This window comes from Coregonus clupeaformis, chromosome 12, assembly GCF_020615455.1.
Source record: "Coregonus clupeaformis isolate EN_2021a chromosome 12, ASM2061545v1, whole genome shotgun sequence".
NCBI lineage: Eukaryota > Metazoa > Chordata > Actinopteri > Salmoniformes > Salmonidae > Coregonus > Coregonus clupeaformis.
In genome coordinates this window covers 41,069,153-41,092,499 of record NC_059203.1, presented here as the reverse complement: position 1 = coordinate 41,092,499, position 23,347 = coordinate 41,069,153, and the positions used below count along the sequence as shown (strand labels likewise).

At 43.5% G+C, this 23,347-nt stretch overlaps 1 protein-coding gene across 5 annotated transcripts; it reads left to right on the top strand.

Annotated features, from left to right (window-relative positions):
• Nucleotides 1-516: 516 nt before the first annotated feature.
• LOC121578214 (6-phosphofructo-2-kinase/fructose-2,6-bisphosphatase 4) lies at nt 517-22,955 on the top strand. 5 transcript variants are annotated; one of them, XM_041892418.2, is made up of 14 exons: nt 517-692; nt 5,516-5,632; nt 5,774-5,870; nt 6,092-6,155; nt 6,367-6,441; nt 15,591-15,647; nt 15,734-15,855; nt 17,573-17,780; nt 17,911-18,057; nt 18,184-18,288; nt 19,275-19,404; nt 19,502-19,564; nt 19,702-19,766; nt 21,853-22,955. In XM_041892418.2, the coding sequence occupies exons 1-14, from the start codon at nt 641-643 to the stop codon at nt 21,910-21,912; spliced, it is 1,362 nt and encodes a 453-aa protein (XP_041748352.1). In that variant the 5' UTR covers nt 517-640; the 3' UTR covers nt 21,913-22,955. The 5 variants fall into 5 exon arrangements, with proteins under 5 accessions (XP_041748352.1, XP_041748350.1, XP_041748351.1 ...); XM_041892416.2 differs by lacking the exon at nt 517-692 and adding an exon at nt 4,489-4,755; XM_041892415.2 differs by lacking the exons at nt 517-692; nt 21,853-22,955 and adding exons at nt 4,493-4,755; nt 20,343-21,232.
• Nucleotides 22,956-23,347: the final 392 nt, after the last annotated feature.

Below are 23,347 nucleotides of genomic sequence, written 5' to 3'. Positions count from 1 at the left end.
TGGCCTAAACTGAAACACAATAGTGAAAAATAAGTTAAATATCACAACATGTTAGTTATCTCAGCCCAGTCAAAACTGTTCGCTGCTCTGGCACCCCAATGGTGGAACAAGCTCCCTCACGACGCCAGGACAGCGGAGTCACTCACCACCTTCCGGAGACATTTGAAACCCCACCTCTTTAAGGAATACCTGGGATAGGATAAAGTAATCCTTCTACCCCCTAAAAAAAATAATAATAATAAATTTAAAAAAGATTTTTAAAAAAATAATGAAAACAAAGAGAAAAATAAGGGGGGGGGGGTTATAAGGTTATAAGGTGAATGCACCTATTTGTAAGTCGCTCTGGATAAGAGCGTCTGCTAAATGACGTAAATGTAATGTAAATGTTATCTTTCTTGAGAAACGGAATAGTCAGCCTGAGCCTCTTACAAAGGAATCGCAATCACTCTGGAGCAATTTAGCCGAAGTGGGTGTGTGCATGCATTGTCAACACGGATCTCAGCAATTTCAACACACAGCTCAAGACCTTAACTGGCTGTAGCACGTTTCATTCAGTGTGATTGCCCCGCTCTCATCAGACGCACACACACCACAACCAACCTCTGAGCTTCAACGTTGGCTACATCAGAACTAAACACGGATGATGAGAGGCTGCAGTCGTTTTAAAAGCACGCATAATCTGGATCGGACGGGTAAGGAATTTGGACTTTAGATATTAAGGTTAAAAATACGAATGCATCCATTCGACTAAAGCCGGGCTGTGAATAGCCAACCGATAACAAGTATCGGCTCTGCGGAAGACGTAAACAAGTGCTAATGTCACAGGCGGTCTGTTGCTTTGACGATACAATGTATCTGTTTTGAAGACTGACATCCATGAGAGATTACCACACTGACAAACATGTTATTTATTGCCCATAAGCAGCTATTTAATTCGAAGCTGACCTACAACAGAGTCGTAGCCTACAAGTCCATTAATTCAACACAAAAAGCAGTAGGTTCATAGGATACAGTGTAAATGTAGCTTGCAATATGTGGTCAAAGCTTGACAATTCATTTCTATAGCCAATCTGGGGCTAACAGGATTAGGCTACTGGTGGTTCCCTGAGGAAGGGTATAATGTAATATCATGCATTAGGTTCTTGTGGCCGATTTGAAATGACAGTGCTGAATTTATGCAAAATAATTTATAAATTTTCACCACAGACTCTATGGACTCTGTTTCATGAAAACTAATGTAAACTGAATTTTGAGGAACGGCTATGATCAATATATTCTATGGCAACGGTAGACATGCTAGGATACTGATAACCATTGGCATTTGTAGGCAAGTGAGTTTCCACATGTTATTACGTCATGTGGCTTCTACACTGAGTGTACAAAACATTAAGGACACCTGCTCTTTCCATGACATTGACTGAGCAGGTGAAAGCTATGATCCCTTATTGATGTCACCTGTTAATTCCACTTCAATCTGTGTAGATGAAGGAGAGGAGACAGGTTAAAGAAAGATTTTTAAGCCTTGAGGCAATTAAGACATGAATTGTGTATGTGTGTTATTCAGAGGCTGAATGGGCAAGACAAAATATGTAAGTGCCTTTAAACGGGGTAGGTGCCAGGCGCACCGGTTTGTGTCAAGAACTGCAACGCTACTGGGTTTTTCATGGGGTGCACCTCAATATTAGGAAGGTGTTCCTAATGTTTGGTATACTCAGTGTGTATCACAGCTGCGACATGGGAAGGGCTGTGCTAGACCAACTTTCTGTTCATGATCTAATGTAGTGTAGAACATCCTGGCAATATATCCTCACAGATATCCTGGGAAACTGTCTCACTGTGGTGTTACAACTGCACCAAATACAAGACTGTCAACTTTGTATGAATTGTGTTTTCACTGCCTCAATTTCTCATAGGGCACTGCTATGCCAATGTTTTGACTATGACTGAATGACAGGTGGGCTTGCCAGGAAGCCTACCTGGCAGGTTGAGAAACCAGGGAATTTACATAGTGGCTAAAGCTTACTGTTGGAAGTCAAAACCTGCTCTAAAGCAGATTGATGCTGACAAATAAGATTTATATCAGGTTGGACTGGTTAGAGAATTGAAATACAACTACAGCATTCACACACAATCATTCAAAAATGGCAAAAGTCTGTCAGGGGCAGGTCTGAAAGTCATATGCTCAGCAGTAGCCGACTGCACAATTGGCCCAGCGTCGTCCAGGGTAGGGGAGGGAATGGCCGGCAGGGATGTAGCTCAGTTGGTAGAGCATGGCGTTTGCAACGCCAGGGTTGTGGGTTCCATTCCCACGGGGGGCCAGTATGAAAAATAAAATAAATAATGTATGCACTCACTAACTGTAAGTCGCTCTGGATAAGAGCGTCTGCTAAATGACTAAAATGTAAATGTAAATGTTAGCAGAGCTCCATTTAGTGTGTGTAAGGCACATGCAGTATCCATAGGAAGGCCATGAAAAACGTATACAGCATTTAATGTGCATTTATTTGTTGTCATAGTGGACAGTCTGAGTAGTTCCCTGTCTCATGCTTTGACATGGCAAGTTTGTTTATTATGACTCAAATACTTTCTTTGGAAATCTGATGCTTCCTCTTCCTTCCCACAAACCTTGGTCTATTGCATAATCAGAAGGCATGTATTATAAACTTACACTGTACCTATCACAGCCAGTCAGGCAGGGCATTTGAGAGAAGAGGCCTGTAATGCTTAAATAGACACTCTCTCCATCTCTTATTCCAGTGAAAACATTTGAGTGAATGTGTTCACCTAAAAGGAGCAACAACTTGCTTTGCTCGCAATACAGATTTCTCTACATAAAGACTTAGAAATGGTTAATACATTGTCAATATATAATTAGCTAATGTAAATTGTTATTTATAGCCAAATTATATTTGGCTTGTATCACAGTAACTAATATGTTTACAGCAGCCATCGCTCCAACACTATTAACTCAGTGGTCAGTTACGCATTTTTTTAACCAACACAGGTGTTCTTCCAAGGGGTTGCAATGGCATTTGTAAACATGGTTACCATAGCTCAAGACAAGGTCATTGCAATACCAGAGAATGAGACAGTCAGAAAATGCAACAAATTAGCAGGTTTAAATGGAGAAGCAACATGAACTTTTAGAGAAGTTGCTTGATCTTGCGGTTTGTTGTTGTGGCACTGCCTACCTCTATCATATTCATTACTGTTATAACCCTCAGGTGCCAATTATAATCACTATGAGGTTTATCCACTATGTGTCCACTTCTGAACATTGTGCATGTATTTGCTATTGTGTATTATTATCACCAAGTCTTCTGATCCACCGTCCAGTTTAATGTACTATTAAAACTTCAAAGCCTTAAGCCTAACTAGCCCAATGCTGCCATCTTATGAACATGGAAAACACTACTGGTATTGGAGAGGTGTGCCACAGATGAAATGGTATACTAATCTTTGGGTGCACCCTTTTGTTTGGGACTGAGATCAAAGTTCTTCACAAACACTGAACCTGTTGGTATCCTGAGGTCATGCAAGCATTACAATTAATTTGGCATTTACCCATCAGCTAATTAATTGTCTCACCATTTGTGATTTTAAGTGTTGTGGAAAAAATCTAAAAGTGTTTTTATATCTATTCTGAGCAACATAGTGCCCCCATATTTGTTTTACACCCTAATATCTATGTATTTTTGAGTGCTAAGATGTCCTTGTATATCTTGGTTGCACCTCCACCTTTCATTACATGTCTGTAGCAGCCTACAGTCTATCTCATAGAAATAGACCACAGAAATAGGATCTGTGGATTTGGTTTCTTAATCCTGGTCTTGGGAACCCAAAGGGGTGCACAATTTTGTTTTTGCCTTAGCACTACACACCTGATTCAACCTCTCTCCTCGTTTCACATTTTTGTTTTAGTGCTAAACTGGCACACCTGATTCAATTAGTCAAGGGGTTGATGACAATTAAGGGGTAATTCTAAACGGGATATGATGTTTATGCGTCAACTAAAAAACGGAATACTTGAGTAGTCTGAATGATAACGGGATATTGATGTGCATGTAAACGTGGTCAATGTGAAACGTCTGGTGGTCCCGGAGGAGAGGGTTGGGGTATTTGAGGTCGCATTATGTAGTTATTACGGTAAACAGAATATCAGTTTCTCAGAATTTATTTTTTAAAATGTGTGTGTGTGTGTATATGTGTGTATATATATATATATATATATATATATATATATATCACATAGGCCTACACGGATACGTTGTTTTTACATGCTCAATGATTTATTCATTGTCCGTGCTTGTAGCTTGATACAATAATACCATCAATGCATAGGAGAATAATGACGTCGAGTAGTGCGTCATTAATCCCAGTATGAATTTGGAAGTAGGAAATTGTAATTGCAGTATTTGTAAATGGCAACTCAGATGCTTACTGCAACAGCGTCACTTCATTATTTCCGAGCAAATATATGCGCGTATTTTCGAGAGATTATGGTAGGCACATACTTCTGATGGTTACTCGGTCAATTATGACAACCACCACGATACAGCACTAATGCGAGACAGATCTCCTGAAACGCTCCATCAGAAGAGGAGGCCACCATGTCCTCAATGGAAGTGGGAATGGAAGCACGACAATCAAACTCTGCAACGCCGCGGGAACTAACTCAAAACCCGCTCAAGAAAATCTGGATGCCGTTGCCTTGTAAAAATGGCCTTCCTGATAAACACATTTGTCAGAGAAAGGGTGCGTATAACGATTGCCGACGTGGTTAGACAGCAAGCCGGTTGACTCGCGCTACGCAAGAGCGTTATAATATTTGATGGACAGTGTATGTTGTGAAATTGCATTTTATTAATTGCTAGTTAAATCTTCTTATGTAATTGTGTCATAATCAACTTCCGTGCTTTCTGAAAGATGTGGAGAATTTATTTATGGCGTGACCGTCAGTCTTGGCAATCAATTATTGATGATCTTTGATGCCTGCATCTGATTAACTAGCCTACTGGCTGGTCATGGCTAGAAGGGATTCAGTTTTTGTCAAATTAACGTCATTTTACTTTTCGTAGCAGGTTAGAATAATTTACACAGCAAGTTAGGAGAATTCACGTAACAGGTTAGGTGAATTAGGTTAAGGTCCTTGACCCTACTGACTCTGTTCTGACAGCCCCATGGACCATAGAGCTATGGGAGGGAGGGGTTCTAGAAAGATAAGTGATCTTCTGGTCGGAAAGTCGAAGTTCTAGAAAGATGGCCAAGTTTCCAGTCGTTTTAAACTCATCGAAGTAGGATATTTCTGTCATTAGTGGCAAACTAGGTCACTTGTAGTCAGATTAATCAGGCTGTAATACACAATTAATTGTTATATACAGCCTGAAACATTAGCCTGCACTGTTTGTTCATGCTTATGTTTCAATGCCAGTCTCTGTCCAAGTAGAATAATTGTAATAACCGTAGAATAATTTAACTAGTCTCTCCCTTCCCCTCTCCTCTCTTCCATGTGCAGTATGTATGACCAACTGCCCCACCCTGATAGTGACTGTGGGCCTCCCAGCCAGAGGGAAGACCTATATCTCCAAGAAGCTCACCCGCTATCTCAACTGGATCGGTGTGCCCACCAGAGGTACCAACTTTCAGCCCTTATACCTGAAATGACATTTCCGTAATCCAATCCACTCACACACTCATTGTAAGAATGCCCCTGAACAGTCAATAATAGTATCTAGATAAGTAAAGCATGCAACTCTCTCTTTCCCCCATTTAGAATTCAATGTTGGGCAGTACCGGCGTGAGTGTGTGAAGATCTACAAGTCCTTTGAGTTTTTCCGTCCAGACAATGAGGAGGGCCTGAAGATCAGACGGTAAGAAACATTTAGTGCTTTGATCCTCTGCTATGAAAACACTGATCAGATCCTCATCCTTGAATCCCCCAAATTGCCTAACAATATCATAATATTATATTGTTATGTGCCTGTTTTTAACCAGTTGTGAGTAAGCAAACTACATTTCTTTGTCTCTGCTAACCCATTAGTGGCTCTTGTCACTGCTGCCTCTGACTCAGTTTCCCCACTGTCCTTTGCAGGCAGTGTGCGTCAGCAGCACTGAATGATGTTAGACAGTACCTCGCTGATGGTGGCCAAGTTGCTGTGCGTACACTTTTTGAAGAAAAATATCAAATTTGAAAAGCTCCAATGTGGCCAGATTTTGTGCACATTAACATTGGAATGAGATTATCCCATCATGAAGTGCTTTGATATCGCACTGCGTATTTGAATATGGGTTACAGTGCAGGTTCTGGCATTCTCAGTCTGTGTGAACTGTGAGTGATGGTGTGTGTGTGTTCTGTTCTTTCTCCAGGTGTTTGATGCCACTAACACCACTAGAGAGAGGAGAGAGACAATCACTGCGTTTGCTGAGCAGAATGGCTTCAAGGTAATGTTGGCATCTTCAGTGGTGGTGATGACCATGCTTGTGTATAGACGGGTGGGTTGACAATGTCACAACAAAAATGTGGGCGTAACTCAGAGGTAAAAGGCTGTGTTTTCATTCTGATCGGTCAGATGGTTAGCAACAATGACTAGAAGCTGCTGTGTGGTGAATCGTAGATGGCTTATTTCAGCTAGTTGTATTTTGTTCTTGATACCATCTCTTGTTTTGACTGGGAGATGAATTCACCTTTCAGCGGGACGATAACCTAAAACAGAAGGCCAAATCTACACTGGAGTTGCTTACCAATAAGACGGTGAATGTTCTTGAGTGGCCAAGTTAAAGTTTTGTCTTAAATCTGCTTGAAAATATATGTCAAGACTTGAAAAGGGTTGTCTAGCAATGATCAACAACCAATTTGACAGAGCTTGAAGAATTTTGAAAAGAATAATGGGCAAATATTGCACAATCCAGGTGTGGAAAGCTCTTAGACTTTACCCCAAAAGACTCACAGCTGTAATCACTGCCAAAGGTTATTCTAACATGTATTGACTCAGTGGGTTGAATACTTATCTAATCAAGATATATTAGTGTCTTATTTTTCATGTAAAAAAAATACTTTTTATTTTTGGTAGAGTATTTTGTCTAGATCGTTGACAAAAATGACAGCTACAATGTGTAACTTTGGGCTAACTGACCAAATAGAAATGTGAGTTATAGATCTGTCATTCTCATTGAAAGCAAGTCTAAGAAGCGGTAGATCTGTGCTATCTGCACAATCCTATGCTTCCTGTTCTTAAGTTTCGTTTTTTACGTCTTTTACTTTCGGTTTTGTACACCAGCTTCAAACAGCTCAAAATACAATATTTTGGGTTATTGAAAATATATTTCACAGCGGCTTAGATGGTACAATGATTCTCTACACTATACTTGCTTGTTTTGTCACAAACTGAAATTAGCGAACTATTATAATTTTTAGCAACCAGGAAATGGCAGTGATTCCTGTGTATTGCATCTTTTTAAATCCACTTTAATCCCGCTTTGTAACACAACAAAATGTGGAAAAAGTCAAGGTGTGTGACTACTTTCTGAAGGCACTGTAGCTCGTTTCAGGAAACTAGGCGTATGTCGCGCATCACTACTTCACAGGATAGGCATTTGAACGTAAACATTTTTTTTATATCAAAATGCTTTTTTTGGAGAACGTGAACTTTCATTTACCTTAATAACAAACTTGTATGCCATCTGTAAATACGAATAACATTTTAATTTGGTCCCGTGTAGCTCAGTTGGTAGAGCATGGCGCTTGCAACGCCAGGGTTGTGGGTTTGATTCCCACGGGGGGCCAGTATGAAAATGTATGCACTCACTATAACTGTAAGTCGCTCTGGATAAGAGCGTCTGCTAAATGACTAAAATGCAATTTACGAACATAGTTGGTTTAGCCATGGAAAAAGACAGGAACCTTCCCGCTAGCCATGATTGGCTGAGATAATGGATGGGCTGGACATGCCGAGAGATGAGTTCGGATTGGTCTGCCATGTAGCACACTTCTGTCTATAACATGAGCTGCTCAGTATGTGTAGGTAATCCTTTCTAATGCCAATTTTATTTTTTTATTTTTATGTATAATGTTAGCTAGCTAACAAGCTAGAAACTAACCAAAACGTTGTTTAGAAAGTAGATTTTTAGTTGCCTGGTTTGCTAGATTGACATATACTAAATTCAGTTTTAAACAGATGGGTTTATTGTTGTTAAAATACACCAGTTATGCTATTTCGGACCACCAGGCTGCTGATGTCATGCAGCCTATCATTTTTTTGTGTTTTTACTTTTTCATAACGACAATGGAATGTTCATGATGTCGCTGCGACAGCTATCTACAGACATGTCGATAGACGTAGTATAAACCAGCCTTTAGTCTTAATCTTTGGTTGTTTAGTACACTACTGTACTCACTCTTTGTAGCACATGGCCTTACATGTGAATCCTTAAAGAGATGGGTGGGGGCTTAAGAGGGTGAGAACGATGCTGAATGGGTGTAGACAAAGAAGAGCTCTCCAGTAGGTGTGCCAAAACATTCAAGGGCCATTTTCTCAAAAGTGGGGTTACAAGTTGATCAACTTTCAAAGAAGAATTATTTTCCCATTTGTTCCTCAACTGTAGTGTATGATATACAATTTTCTAGCTCTTGAGTCTCTACTTTTATCCAACGTAAAAAGAAAACACTTTCAAAGTTTGCTACATAAGATCGAGCCGGTCGGTCACTGTTGGCAATAGTCCTTTGATTGTAAGCAAACCCCGTTTGTTTTTAGCCTCGTGGTTGCGCATGCATAGGTTTTGTTGGTGAACACCCCACCCATCGACATCAAATAACCATTTTATTTGTCACATGCTTTGTAAACAACAGGTGTAGACTAACAGTGAAATGCTGACTTACGGGCGCTTCCCAACAATGCAGAGAGAAAGAATAGAATAATATATACACAATGAGTAAGGAAAGCTTGGCTATATACACAGGGTACCAGTACTGAGTCGATGTGCAGGGGTACGAGGTAGATATGTACAGTGGGGAGAACAAGTATTTGATACACTGCTGATTTTGCAGGTTTTCCTACTTACAAAGCATGTAGAGGTCTGTAATTTATATCATAGGTACACTTCAACTGTGAGAGATGGAATCTAAGACACAACTCCAGAAAATCACATTGTATGATTTTTAAGTAATGAATTTGCATTTTATTGCATGACATAAGTATTTGATACATCAGAAAAGCAGAACTTCATATTTGGTACAGAAACCTTTGTTTGCAATTACAGAGATCATACGTTTCCTGTAGGTCTTGACCAGGTTTGCACACACTGCAGCAGGGATTTTGGCCCACTCCTCCATACAGACCTTCTCCAGATCCTTCAGGTTTCGGGGCTGTCGCTGGGCAATAAGGACTTTCAGCTCCCTCCAAAGATTTTCTATTGGGTTCAGGTCTGGAGACTGGCTAGGCCACTCCAGGACCTTGAGATGCTTCTTACGGAGCCACTCCTTAGTTGCCCTGGCTGTGTGTTTCGGTCGTTGTCATGCTGGAAGACCCAGCCACGACCCATCTTCAATGCTCTTACTGAGGGAAGGAGGTTGTTGGCCAAGATCTCGCGATACATGGTCCCATCCATCCTCCCCTCAATATGGTGCAGTCGTCCTGTCCCCTTTGCAGAAAAGCATCCCCAAAGAATGATGTTTCCACCTCCATGCTTCACGGTTGGGATAGTGTTCTTGGGGTTGTACTCATCCTTCTTCTTCCTCCAAACACGGCGAGTAGAGTTTAGACCAAAAAGCTCAAATTTTGTCTCATCAGACCACATGACCTTCTCCCATTCCTCCTCTGGATCATCCAGATGGTCATTGGCAAACTTCAGATGGGCCTGGACATGTGCTGGCTTGAGCAGGGGGACCATGCGTGCACTGCAGGATTTTAATCCATGACGGCGTAGTGTGTTACTAATGGTTTTCTTTGAGACTGTGGTCCCAGCTCTCTTCAGGTCATTGACCAGGTCCTGCCGTGTAGTTCTGGGCTGATCCCTCACCTTCCTCATGATCACTGATGCCCCACGAGGTGAGATCTTGCATGGGGCCCCAGACCGAGGGTGATTGACCGTCATCTTGAACTTCTTCCATTTCTAATAATTGCACAAACAGTTGTTGCCTTCTCACCAAGCTGCTTGCCTATTGTTCTGTAGCCCATCCCAGCCTTGTGCAGGTCTACAATTTTATCCCTGATGTCCTTACACAGCTCTCTGGTCTTGGCCATTGTGGAGAGGTTGGAGTCTGTTTGATTGAGTGTGTGGACAGGTGTCTTTTATACAGGTAACGAGTTCAAACAGGTGCAGTTAATACAGGTAATGAGTGGAGAACAGGAGGGCTTCTTAAAGAAAAACTAACAGGTCTGTGAGAGCTGGAATTCTTACTTGTTGGTAGGTGATCAAATACTTATGTCATGCAATAAAATGCAAATTAATTACTTAAAAATCATACAATGTGATTTTCTGGATTTTTGTTTTAGATTCTGTCTCTCACAGTTGAAGTGTACCTATGATAAAAATTATAGACCTCTACATGCTTTGTAAGTAGGAAAACCTGCAAAATCGGCAGTGTATCAAATACTTGTTCTCCCCACTGTACATATAGGTAGGGATAAAGTGACTAGGCAAAAGGATAAATAATAAACGGTAGCAGCAGCGTATGTGATGAGTCAAGAGATAGGTATTGGTTAACTATTTAACTCACTATTTAGCAGTGTCATGGCTTCGGGATAAAAGCTGTTCAGGGTCCTGTTGGTTCCAGACGTGCTGCATCAGTACCGCTTGCCGTGCAGTAGCAGAGAGAAGAGTCTATGACTTGGATGGCTGGAGTCTTTGACAATTTTTAGGGCCTTCTTCTGACACCGCCTGGTATAGAAGTCCTGGATGGCAGGGAGTTCGGCCCCAGTGATGTACTGGGCCGTACGCACTACCCTTTGTATCGCCTTGCGGTCGGGTGACAAGCAGTTGCCATACCAAGCAGTGATGCAGACAGTCAAGATGCTCTCAATGGTGCAGCTGTAGAACCTTTTTGAGGATCTGGGTGCCCATGCCAAATATTTTCAACCCCCTGAGAGGGAAGAGGCATTGTTGTGCCTTCTTCGACAGTGTTGGTGTGTGTGAATTCCATAGTGATGTGGACACAGGATCTTGAAGCTCTCAACCCGCTCCACTACAGCCCCGTCAATGGGGGCGTGCCCGGCCCTCCGTTGCCTGTAGTTCCTGATCAGCTCCTTTGTCTTGCTGACGTTGAGGGAGAGGTGGTTGTCTTGGCACCACACTTCCAGGTCACTGACCTCCTCCCTATAGGCTGTCTCATCGTCGTCTGTGGTCGGGCAAACCACCGTGTTGTCAGGAAACTTAATGATGGTGTTGGAGTCGTGCGCGGCCATGCAGTTGTGGGTGAACAGGGAGTACAGGAGCACGCACACCTGAGGGGCCCCCGTGTTGAGGGTCAGCGTGGTGGATGTTGCGTTTCCAATCCTCACCACCTGGGTGCAGCCCATCAGGAAGCCACAGAAAACACTGCTACTCCTACTGCTCTTTCCTCGTCTGATCATGTGTTCTCGCATACCCTGAGAGTATCTGGTCAGCGCGGCGGTGGCACAGGAATCCTCATCTCTCCCAAGTGGACATTCTCTCTTTTCCCCCTGACCCATCTGTCTATCTCCTCATTTGAATTCCATGCTGTCACAGTCACTAGCCCATTCAAGCTTAACATCCTTATCATTTAACGCCCTCCAGGTTCCCTTGGAGAGTTCATCAATGAGCTTGACGCCTTGATAAATTCCTTTCCTGAGGATGGCTCACCCCTCACAGTTCTGGGTGACTTCAACCTCCCTACGTCTACCTTTGACTCATTTCTCTCTTCCTCCTTCTTTCCACTCCTTTCCTCTTTTGACCTCACCCTCTCACCGTCCCGTCCCCCTACTCACAAGGCAAGCAATACGCTTGACCTCATCTTTACTAGATGCTGTTCTTCTACTAATCTCACTAACTCCCCTCCAAGTGTCCGACCACTACTTTGTATCCTTTTCTCTCTCGCTCTCATCCAACACTACTCACTCTGCCCCTACTCAGATGGTAATGTGCCGTCGCAACCTTCGCTCTCTCTCTCTTCCATCCTATCATCTGTTCCCTCTGCTAAATCCTTCTCCCTCCGATCTCCTGATTCTGCCTCCTCTCCTCCCTTTCTGCATCTTTTGACTCTCTGTCCCCTATCCTCCCGGCCGGCTCGGTCCTCCCCTCCTGCTCCGTGGCTTGACGACTCATTGCGAGGTCACAGAACAGGGCTCCGGGCAGCCGAGTGGAAATGGAGGAAAACTAGACTCCCTGCGGACCTGTCATCTTTTCACTCCCTCCTCTCTAAATTCTCTTCCTCTGTTTCTGCTGCTAAAGCCACTTTCCACCACTCTAAATGTCAAGCCTCTGCCTCTAACCCTACGAAGCTCTTTGCCACCTTCTCCTCCCTGCTGAATCCTCCTCCCCCTCCCTCCTCCCTCTCTGTGGATGACTTCGTCAACCATTTTGAAAAGAAGGTTGACGACATCCAATCCTCATTTATTAAGTCAAATGACACCACTGGTCCTGCTCACACTGCCCTACCCTATGCTTTGACTTCTTTCTCCCCTCTCTCTCCAGATGGACTCTTACGACTTGAGACGGCCGGCCGCCCAACAACCTGCCCGCTTGACCCTATCCCCTCCTCTCTTCTCCAGACCATTTCCGGAGACCTTCTCCCTTACCTCACCTTGCTCATCAACTCATCCTTGACCGCTGGCTATGTCCCTTCCGTCTTCAAGAGAGCGAGAGTTGCACCCCTCCTCAAAAAACCTACACTCGATCCCTCCGATGACAACAACTACAGACCAGTATCCCTTCTTTCTTTTCTCTCCAACTCTTGAGCGTGCCGTCTCTAGCCAACTCTCCTGCTATCTCTCTCAGAATTACCTTCTTGATCCAAACCAGTCAGGTTTCAAGACTGGTCATTCAACTGAGACTGCTCTTCTCTGTGTCACGGAGGCTCTCCGCACTGCTAAAGCTAACTCTCTCTCCTCTGCTCTTGTCCTTCTAGACCTGTCTGCTGCCTTTGATACTGTGAACCATCAGATCCTCCTCTTCACCCTCTCCGAGTTGGGCATCTCCGGCGCGGCTCACTCTTGGATTGCGTCCTACCTGACCGGTCGCTCCTACCAAGTGGCGTGGCGAGAATCTGTCTCCGCACCACGTGCTCTCACCACTGGTGTCCCCCAGGGCTCAGTATTAGGCCTTCTCCTATTCTCGCAATACACCAAGTCACTTGGCTCTGTCATATCCTCACATGGCCTCTCCTATCATTGCTACGCAGACGACACACAACTAATCTTCTCCTTTCCCCCTTCTGATAACCAGGTGGCGATTTGCATCTCTTCATGTCTGGCAGACATATCAGTGTGGATGACGGATCACCACCTCAAGCTGAACCTCGGCAATACGGAGCTGCTCTTCCTCCCGGGGAAGGACTGCCCGTTCCATGATCTCGCCATCACGGTTGACAACTCCGTTGTGTCCTCCTCCCAGAGTGCAAAGAGCCTTGGCGTGACCCTGGACAACACCCTGTCATTCACCGCTAACATCAAGGCGGTGACCCGATCCTGCAGGTTCATGGTCTACAACATTCGCAGAGTACGACCCTACCTTACACAGAAAGCCGCACAGGTCCTAATCCAGGCACTTGTCATCTCCCGTCTGGATTACTGCAACTCGCTGTTGGCTGGGCTCCCTGCCTGTGCCATTAAACCCCTACACTTATCCAGAACACCGCAGCCCGTCTGGTGTTCAACCTTCCCAAGTTCTCTCATGTCACCCCGCTCCTCCGCACATTCCACTGGCTTCCAGTTGAGGCTTGCATCTACTACAAGACCATGGTGCTTGCCTACGGAGCTGTGAGGGGAACGGCACCTCCTTACCTTCAGGCTTTGATCAGACCCTACACCCAAACGAGGGCACTACTTTCATCCACCTCTGGCCTGCTAGCCCCCCTACCTCTACGGAAGCACAGTTCCCGCTCAGCCCAGTCAAAGCTATTTGCTGCTCTGCCACCCCAATGGTGGAACAAGCTCCCCCACGACAGCAGTAAAAAAAAAAAGGTGGTTGTCCCACTGGCTATCATAAGTTGAATGCACCAATGATGTAAATGTAAGTCCAGGATCCAGTTGCAGAGGGAGGTGTTCAGTCCCAGGGTCCTGGTCCTAAGCTTAGTGATGAGCTTGGAGGGCACTATGGTTTTGAACGCTGAGCTATAGTAAATGAACAGCATTAACGCGTAGGTGTTCCTTTTGTCCAGGTGGGAGAGGGCAGTGTGGAGTGCAATAGAGATTGCATCATCTGTGGATCTGTTGGGGCGGTATGCAAATTGGAGTTGGTCCGGGGTGTCTGGGATGATGGTGTTGATGTGAGCTATGACCAGCCTTTCAAAGCATTTCATGGCTACAGATGTGAGTGCTACGGGGTGATAGTCATTTAGACAGGTTACCTTGGTGTTCTTGGGTACAGCGAGTATGTTGGTCTACATGAAATGTAGGTATAACAGACTAGGTCATGGAGAGGTTAAATAATGTCAGTGAAGACACTTGCCAGCTGGTCAGTGCATGCTCTGAGTAAGCGTCCTGGTAATCCGTCTGGCCCCGCAGCCTTTTGAATGTTAACCTGCTTAAAGCTCTTACTCTCATTGACTATGGAGCGCGAGATCACACAGTCGTCTGAAACAGCTGGTGCTCTCATGCATGTTTCAATGTTGCTCGCCTCGATGCAAGCATAGAAGGAATTTAGCTCGTCTGGTAGGCTTGTGTCACTGGGCAGCTCGCGGCTGGGTTTCGACGAGCCTCAGAGCCAGCGTAGTAGAATTCGATCTTAGTCCTGTATTGACATTTTGACTGTTAAGTGGCTCGTCATGGCGGGATTTCTTACAAGCGTCCGGATTGTCCCACTCCTTGAAAAGCGGCAGCTCTTTAGCTCCGTGCGGATGTTGCCTGTAATCCATAGCTTCTGGTTGGGATATGTATGTACGGTCACTGGGGGGGATGACGTCGTCGATTAACTTATTAATGAAGCCAGTGACTGATGTGGTAAACTCCTCAATGTTATCTGATTAATCCTGGAACATATTCCAGTCTGTGCTAGTGAAACAGTCCTGTAGCTTAGGATCCGCTTCATCGGACCAATTCTGTATTGAGTGCGTCACTGGTACTTCCTGTTTTGAGTTTTTGCTTGTAAGCAGGAATCAGGAGGATAGAGTTATGGTCAGATTTGCCAAATGGAGGGCGAGGGAGAGCTTTGAATGCGTGGAGTAAAGGTGATCTAAAGGTTTTTTTTTGCCTCTAGTTGCAAAGGTGACGATTTCAGTTTCCCTGCATTAAAATCACCGGCAACTAGGTGCACCACCTCTGGATGTGAGTTTTCTTTCTTTGGCTCTATACAGCTCGTTGAGTGCGGTCTTAGTGCCAGCATTGGTTTGTGGAGGCAGCCACGAAAAATATAGACGAAAACTGGGACTTGGATGTCTTGTCTATCCTGGGGGTTTACAGTCTTCCCTTTCCTCCTAGGTGTTCTTTGTAGAGTCTGTTTGTGAAGACCCTGAAGTCATTGCAGAGAACATTGTGGTGAGTGATCATCCATAGTTCCTGTAGGTAACTCTTTGGAGAGAGCCAATGAGTCTTATATCTCCCCTGTCTCTTTCTCTGCTCAGCAAGTGAAGCTGAGCAGCCCTGACTACACCAACTGCAACACAGAGGAGGCTATGGAGGACTTCAAGAAGAGAATCAAGTGTTATGAGAACTCCTATGAGACCTTGGATGAGGTTCTGGACAGGTGAGCAGCTTATCTCACTCACTGAGGAACAAAGAGTTGTCTCCTACTATTTGATTAGCATTTTGTAGACCTGTTCTATTCCAGTGGTAGCTTTTACAGTTGTAATGGGAATTTCCAGGTGAAGAAAAAGGAGAGCAGTTGTTAAGTCCAATCAAAATTAATCTGGTTTATTACAAGAATTCTATGAGAAGACCCTTGCATATTAATCACACAGCACCGAAGGAAGTCACAACATAAGCTGCGACAGAATCACAGTGTCACAGATGCATTATGACTGTGTCCTCGAATTCAGTCTTTAAGACTGGCAGATATTTTATACTGGCAGTTAACGGGTCAAAAGTAAGAATATCAGTACTTTGTTAACTATAGACTAACAAGTGACAACTATACTGAACAAAAATATAAACGCAACATGCAACAATTTCAAAGATTTTACTTAGTTACAGTTCATAGAAGGAAATAAATACATTAGATCCTAACCTATGGATTTCACATGACTGCGCAGGGGGGCAGCCATTGGTGGGCCTGGAAGGGCAAAGGCCCACCCACTGGGGAGTCAGGCCCAGCTAATCAGAATGAGTTGTTCCCGAAAAAAGGGCTTTATTACAGACAGAAATAGTCCTCCCCCCCCCAAACAATCCTGCAGGTGAAGAAGTCTGATGTGGAAGTCCTGGGCTGGCGTGGTTACAAGTGGTCTGCAGTTGTGAGGCCGGTTGGACGTACTGCCAAATTCTCTAATATGGTAGAGAAATCAACATTCAATTCTCTGGCAACAGCTCTGTTGGGCATTCCTGCAGTCAGCATGCCAATTGCACGCTCTCTCAAAACTTGAGAAATCTTTAGCGTTGTGTGACAAATCTGCACATTTTAGTGGCCTTTTATTGTCCCCAACACAGGTCAACCTGTCTAATGATCATGTTGTTTTGTGCGTATAGCAGTGTTCTGGGATCTTTTATTTCAGCTCATGAAAAATGGGACCAAGACTTTACATGTTGCGTTTTTATATTTTTGTTCAGTATACTTAGATGCACTATGCAGAAATCACTCTGGCATTTCCCGGTTACTAAAATTCTAATAGTTCGTCTAATTTCAGTTTGTGACAAAATAAGCAAGTATAGTGTAGAGAATCATTGTACCATCTAAACTGCTGTGAAATATATTTTGCATAACCAAAAAATTGCATTTTCAGCTGTTTGAAGCTGGTGTACAAAACAGAAAGTAAAAGACGCAAAAAAGAAACGTAAGAACAGGAAGCATAGGATTGGTACACATAGAACCGCTTCTACTGCTTCTTAGACTTGGTCTTAATCTGAATGACAGATCTATAACTATATTTCTATGTGAATTTGGTCAGGTCGCCCAAGAAGTTACATATTGTAACTTTAAGTAAATATGGTACTTAAACATGGTTAACTCCTGTTTCCCTTCCCACAAGGTAAATCATCTGCCTGTGTCTTCCTGCATATACAATCATGTTTATTACATTTACATTTGTCATTTAGCAGACATATCAATCCATATCCACAGTAAATCAAATGCAGGAAAATAATGAATCAAATAATGTCCCATTACAACAGTCAATGACATGTTGCTTTTCCTTTAATCTGTGAATAATTTTAAAGCTGGTTTCAGTGCATGTTGTTTCTATGAGGTGTTCTCTCTCTTATATAGTAAGGAATTCCTAAAGCTCTGACATGTCCCTCCCACACTCTCCCAGGCATCTGTCCTACATTAAGATCATGGATGTGGGCCGGAGGTACCTGGTGAACCACGTCCAGGACCACATCCAGAGCCGCATCGTCTACTACCTCATGAACATCCACATCACGCCACGCTCCATCTACCTGTGTCGCCATGGCGAGAGTGACCTCAACGTCAAGGGCTCCATTGGAGGAGACTCTGGGCTCTCACCCAGGGGCAAGGAGGTACGGCTAACTCTCTATCCTTAGACTATCTCTACCTTACATGTTCAACTTTTCATTTCTTCAATATTGAATAAGTTTCATAAGTTCTTTTTTTTTCTTCTCTCTTTTGTGTTGATTGTTCCTTGTGCAGTTTGCCAAGTATCTGAGCCAGTTCATCCAGTCTCAGGAGATCAGTGATCTGAAGGTGTGGACCAGCCAGATGAAGAGGACCATCCAGACAGCTGAGGCTTTGGCTGTGCCCTACGAGCAGTGGAAGGCTCTCAACGAGATAGACGCGGTGAGGACTCGCCTACTCGACTCAATAATGCGACCTGTGTGACTCTAAAAAGTGTGTATGTCTGTGATACTCAAATACACCATGCAGTTTGTATATCTGAAGTGGTGTGTTCTGTGCTATTCTCAGGGTGTGTGTGAGGAGATGATGTATGAGGAGATCCAGCAGCACTACCCTCTGGAGTTTGCAATGAGGGACCAGGACAAATACCGCTACCGTTACCCGAAGGGAGAGGTGAGTGAGAGGAGAGCATTCTCTAATGCCTCATTTAATCACATGTATGTATTATGAAAGGGCTCTGCCAACCTGGATACTGGTTTTATGTGTGCCAAGAAATGTGTGTGAGAACTTGCTTCTACTCCGCTGTAGTTCTTCACAATGGGAATTTGCATCAAAATAGGTGAGAAACTAAGTGAATGTTTTGCTCATGGGGTCAAAATGTTGTTTATTTTGGCACTGGGACATTAAACCACATCCAGGTGGCTAATAGCCACGTACACCTTGTTAATGAGCCCAGCCTGGAAAAGCTGCCTCTCAGACAGCTTCAGCTAAGCCCCAGGCTGTAGTAAATAAAGCCCCCTTCCTCTCCCTGTCTGTCTGTCTGCTCCAGACTCTGGGTCCAGGCTGTAGTAAATAAAGCCCCCTTCCTCTCCCTGTCTGTCTGTCTGCTCCAGACTCTGGGTCCAGGCTGTAGTAAATAAAGCCCCCTTCCTCTCCCTGTCTGTCTGTCTGCTCCAGACTCTGGGTCCAGGCTGTAGTAAATAAAGCCCCCTTCCTCTCCCTGTCTGTCTGTCTGCTCCAGACTCTGGGTCCAGGCTGTTTTTCAGTGGGCATGAACATGCAGTGGTGTGTCCTCCCCTTTAGTCCATCCCATTAATGCCCATTACTGCCACTTAGCGAGATGGTGGTGATTAGCGAGGCGGTCTATCCCACTCACAGTGGTGGGAGAGGGCATTGTTGTCTAAGACACTTTACTGCAGTACTAATGGCTTAACGTCATGTGGTCCTACATTAGGATTAGGTGTTCTACCTTGTTCTTTCTACTGTAGACCCCATTACTGAAGATAATTTCTCATGTTGTAGGATTTGTCTGTGCCCTGTTATTGCCCTTACTTGAAGTTTTTGTGTGAGACCCTATTGTGACCCTGCCCTTTTGGGTGAGTGTCTTTTGTTTGTCTGTGTGCCTGTGAGTATATCTGACAGTTGCCCTGTCCCCTCAGTCCTATGAGGACCTGGTGCAGAGGTTAGAGCCGGTCATCATGGAGCTGGAGAGGCAGGAGAATGTCCTGGTCATCTGTCATCAGGCTGTCATGCGCTGCCTGCTGGCCTACTTCCTTGATAAGACAGCAGGTCAGTCTGGTTGTCTCTCCTGGATAAGAGTGATGGACGGAATGTGTTGTTTGTAGAGCTTTTGTAATAGATTTATTGGTTGTGTGTTGTTTCTCAGAGGAGCTGCCCTACCTGAAGTGCCCACTGCACACTGTGCTGAAGCTCACACCAGTTGCTTATGGTAAGACTGGCCTTCCACTGCTACCCAGTCCTGTCTGCACCTGCGTCAATGTAAATTGTGAAATAACATAAATATTTTACTATTGGATTTAGTGGTTTATAATGCAAAAAATTCACCTTTCTGGGCTCTGTCTTCAGGCTGTAAGGTGGAGTCAATCTACCTAAATGTGGATGCAGTGAACACTCACAGAGACAAACCAGAGGTTGGTATATCTACATACTCTCTCTCACACACACACACACTAATTTGGTGGATAAGTTGGAGTATGTGCTATGCTTGACAGATGACACTCAACTCTGTAACCTGTTGTTGAGGAGCATTTGAATGCAGCTGTAGTGCTTTTCAACAGCCCCGGTTGCCATGGCTTCACAATCAGAAGTGTTTAATAGTAGGGCTTAGAGTGGATTTTCTATTGTAGATACGTGTTCTGTTCACTGATATCAGTACTAAAGATGGTGATAGTGACTCATGTTGTGACCTTTGTCCATCGCCTTTTCACACCCTCTACCTGAATATACCTGTTAGAGGATTGTGGGATAGAACGCCATGATTTATGATGTCATCAGGTGAGATCTGTCATTAGGAATCATGCTCATGCCATTTCTTTATCGTAGACGTAGAGAATAATTTTGGGAGTGTAACTTTGAGAATCAACTTGGGTAATTAAATAATGTACTGTATATCTTTATCACATCCTGTCTTTCCCACCCATCCTCCCATTCCATCTATTTTGTTCCCCTGATGTTTGACCCCAACCTTTTGTTTCATTGCTGAACAGAACGTAGAGGTGTCACGGATGGCAGAGGAAGCTTTGCTAACAGTACCAGCTCATCAGTGAAATAGTGTCCCTCACTCACTCTCTCCCTCACACTCCCTTCTTTCCACTCCTCCCTCTGGCCCTGCCTCCTTATTTCCTCCTCCAATCAAGCAGTTAGTCCTCAATTACTCATACCCTCTTTACTTCCTGACATCAAAGTCACTCTAATTGTTCTACTCAGATTGAGTTGAAGTATTCAATTAAAGTAATGATAATTAACTGGAATCCAGTTGATTTGTGAATATCCTTACTATAAGGGTCTGGTGTCCTTTTTTTTGGTCTGTTTATTGAAATTATATTTTTCTCTCCAAATTGACATGCGCATAATGGTTTTGCAAATCAATGTTGTACTTCCAAATGTGAAGCGATGAACCAGAGCACATTTAATTTCAAATGTTTCTTTTAATTTTTGGATAATCTTTTTAATTTAGTCTCATGGAAGAGTGGGGATCCTAATAAAATACCACAATACCTATTCAGGAAGCTCAGTATTTGGATTATTTGTCAGTCGTGTGGCTGTTGATATGAATGTGAATCAATGTCTTAATTAGTTTAAAAGTTGAGTGTGTGTCTGTCAGTATTCATTGCGTTGCACAAATGTCTACTTGATTTGAGGTTGTGTTTTGCACCTGGACTTAAACTCTTTAGTACTTCTTTAATTATTTTTATTTTTATTCAGTTTAGTGTATTTTTTTTTTTATTAAATATTTATTCATGATCATGTATGAAGAAGGCCCAGAGGAAAACAACATTGTTTTATTAAAATGTGAAGGTCTCTGCTCAGTATGGAATATGACTGGGAGTAATTTCCACATCACTGTTTGACTGCTAATAAAATCTACTTGACCAGCCCTGCTGTATTTTATGTATCAAAACATCAAATGTCATGTTTTTGTTCTACAAATGTCTTGATAAACCTCTCATACTGTGCTACGCAAATAAGTAGCATTTGTTCCTCGACCTTATTCGTATGCAAAGGCTGTATTGGAAATCATTTCCCCTGTAGAGTACGAACGCCTATTCATCAGACTCGGTGCTTGTCCTTCTGCCTGGGACCGTAACTATTACCATAGCAGTAACTCTCCTCATCCACAAAGCCTACTGCAAAACATGCTTCTCGCCCCCCCTTCCACTAATTTACTTTTCTTAGATTAGGGATGGGACATTTTGTAGACCTGCAGATCAAAATGTAGAATTGCAGGATCATTTGCTGTAAAACTGCATATTTTTCTTTCTGCCCTATGGCAAAATGAGTAAAATTGCATGAAACTAAACCATATCTCTGCGACAAACAAACACCAGTATACGTCACTGTGTATAGCAGCACATGGTGCCTCTCACTAAAATTAAATGCTAGCACTTCTATGCCTTGATGCACATCTCCTTTGTTTTGAAATACCATGGACAGATTTGATTAGTCAGCCTGGTGTTGTCTTCGAAGGGATGTAAAACTTGTATGTTCCTCTTTCAGAACGTCAACATTCATCGCACCACAGAAGATGCCTTGCAGACAGTCCCAGCTCTCCTCTGAAATCAAAGCCAATCGGGTTGAAGTTAGGCCCCTTCTGTCTCCCAGATTTGTCACTACGTGTCGTTACTTGTGGCCCTAGTGGGACAGTCTGGACATGATCTGTTCAACAACCCACTCAACCGATGCTTCTTTGTTGGATGATGTGATGTTTTCCACTCCTCCTTCCTCTCTGAGCACACCCTCATCTTCTTTTGGTGTCTGTGTTCAGAGCAATGTGACCTGAAGGATCCAGAGCCTTTTGGCCTTTCATTAAGCATCTTACATTTGCCTGTACTGCTGTCTTTCATAGGTATAATTCTCACAGTCTACAGCACATTCAGTCCAATTGTTAGAGGTCCGAATAGAAATGTGAATACAATTAACAGTTCTGCTTGTATAGTAGGGTTTTGGGATATGCGTTCAGGGAATTACTCGGACCCATTACCTATTGCTGCTCTAATCTCAAGGTAGGAAGAGCCATATGTCCCTTGGTACTAGTTTGGTTTATGTGTGTTAAGGCTTTATGTACAGCTGACAGTATTGTCTTGTCTAGGAGAGAAAGGGACTGAAACTTATTTTTGTAAAGTATGAACTCCCTCAGTATCTATGTTTCCATTAACTTGTCCAGAGATTTATTTTGTCAGCATTTAGAAAATGTGCATAGAAAATAGATTTGACAATTGCCTTCTACATAGTGTGTTTCCGTTGAACATTCTTGTCGATAAAAACAGCCGGACGTAATGACGTCACACCAACAAAACAAAAAATGTGTGTTGAATAGAAATACAGTGGTTGAAGTGTTTCCATTACCCATTAGGCAAATTGCACAATCATAAAATGGCGACTGCCTGTATGCCCTCCCACCTATCTGTTACATGTCTCAGGTAGCTCGCAAAAGTCAGCATGGATAGAATGCAAGAATTTACCTATATTTGCCATATTCTAATAATTATCACGTGCCAACATATCGCCTTGGTCTGTGCCGTAAAAAAAACAATGCACACTCTTGGCATTCTCTCAAACAGCTTCACCTGGAATGCTTTTCCAACAGTCTTGAAGGAGTTCCCACATATGCTGAGCACTTGTTGGCTGCTTTTCCCTCACTCTGCGGTCCAACTCATCCCAAACCATCTCAATTGGGTTGAGGTCAGGGGATTGTGGAGGCCAGGTCATCTGATGCAGCACCCCTTCACTCTCCTTCTAGGTAAAATATCCCTTATACAGCCTGGAGGTGTGTTGGGTCATTGTCCTGTTGAAAAACAAATGATAGTCCCACTAAGGCCAAACCAGATGGCATGGCGTATAGCTGCAGAATTCTGTTGTAGCCATGCTTGTTAAGTGTGCCTTGAATTCTAAATATATCACAGTGTCACCAGCAAAGCACCATAACACCACCTCCTCCATGCTTTACGATGGGAAATACACATGCAGAGATCCTCCGTTCACCCACACCACG

What these genes read in the sequence shown, in the direction of transcription:
- LOC121578214 (XM_041892416.2), top strand. Translation starts at nt 4,611, where the DNA reads ATGTCCTCAATGGAAGTGGGAATGGAAGCACGACAATCAAACTCTGCA. An exon ending in TCATTGCAGAGAACATTGTG is followed by an intron (nt 15,648 to 15,733) that starts GTGAGTGATCAT and finishes TTCTCTGCTCAG; the next exon opens with CAAGTGAAGCTGAGCAGCCC. An exon ending in ACCGTTACCCGAAGGGAGAG is followed by an intron (nt 18,289 to 19,274) that starts GTGAGTGAGAGG and finishes CTGTCCCCTCAG; the next exon opens with TCCTATGAGGACCTGGTGCA.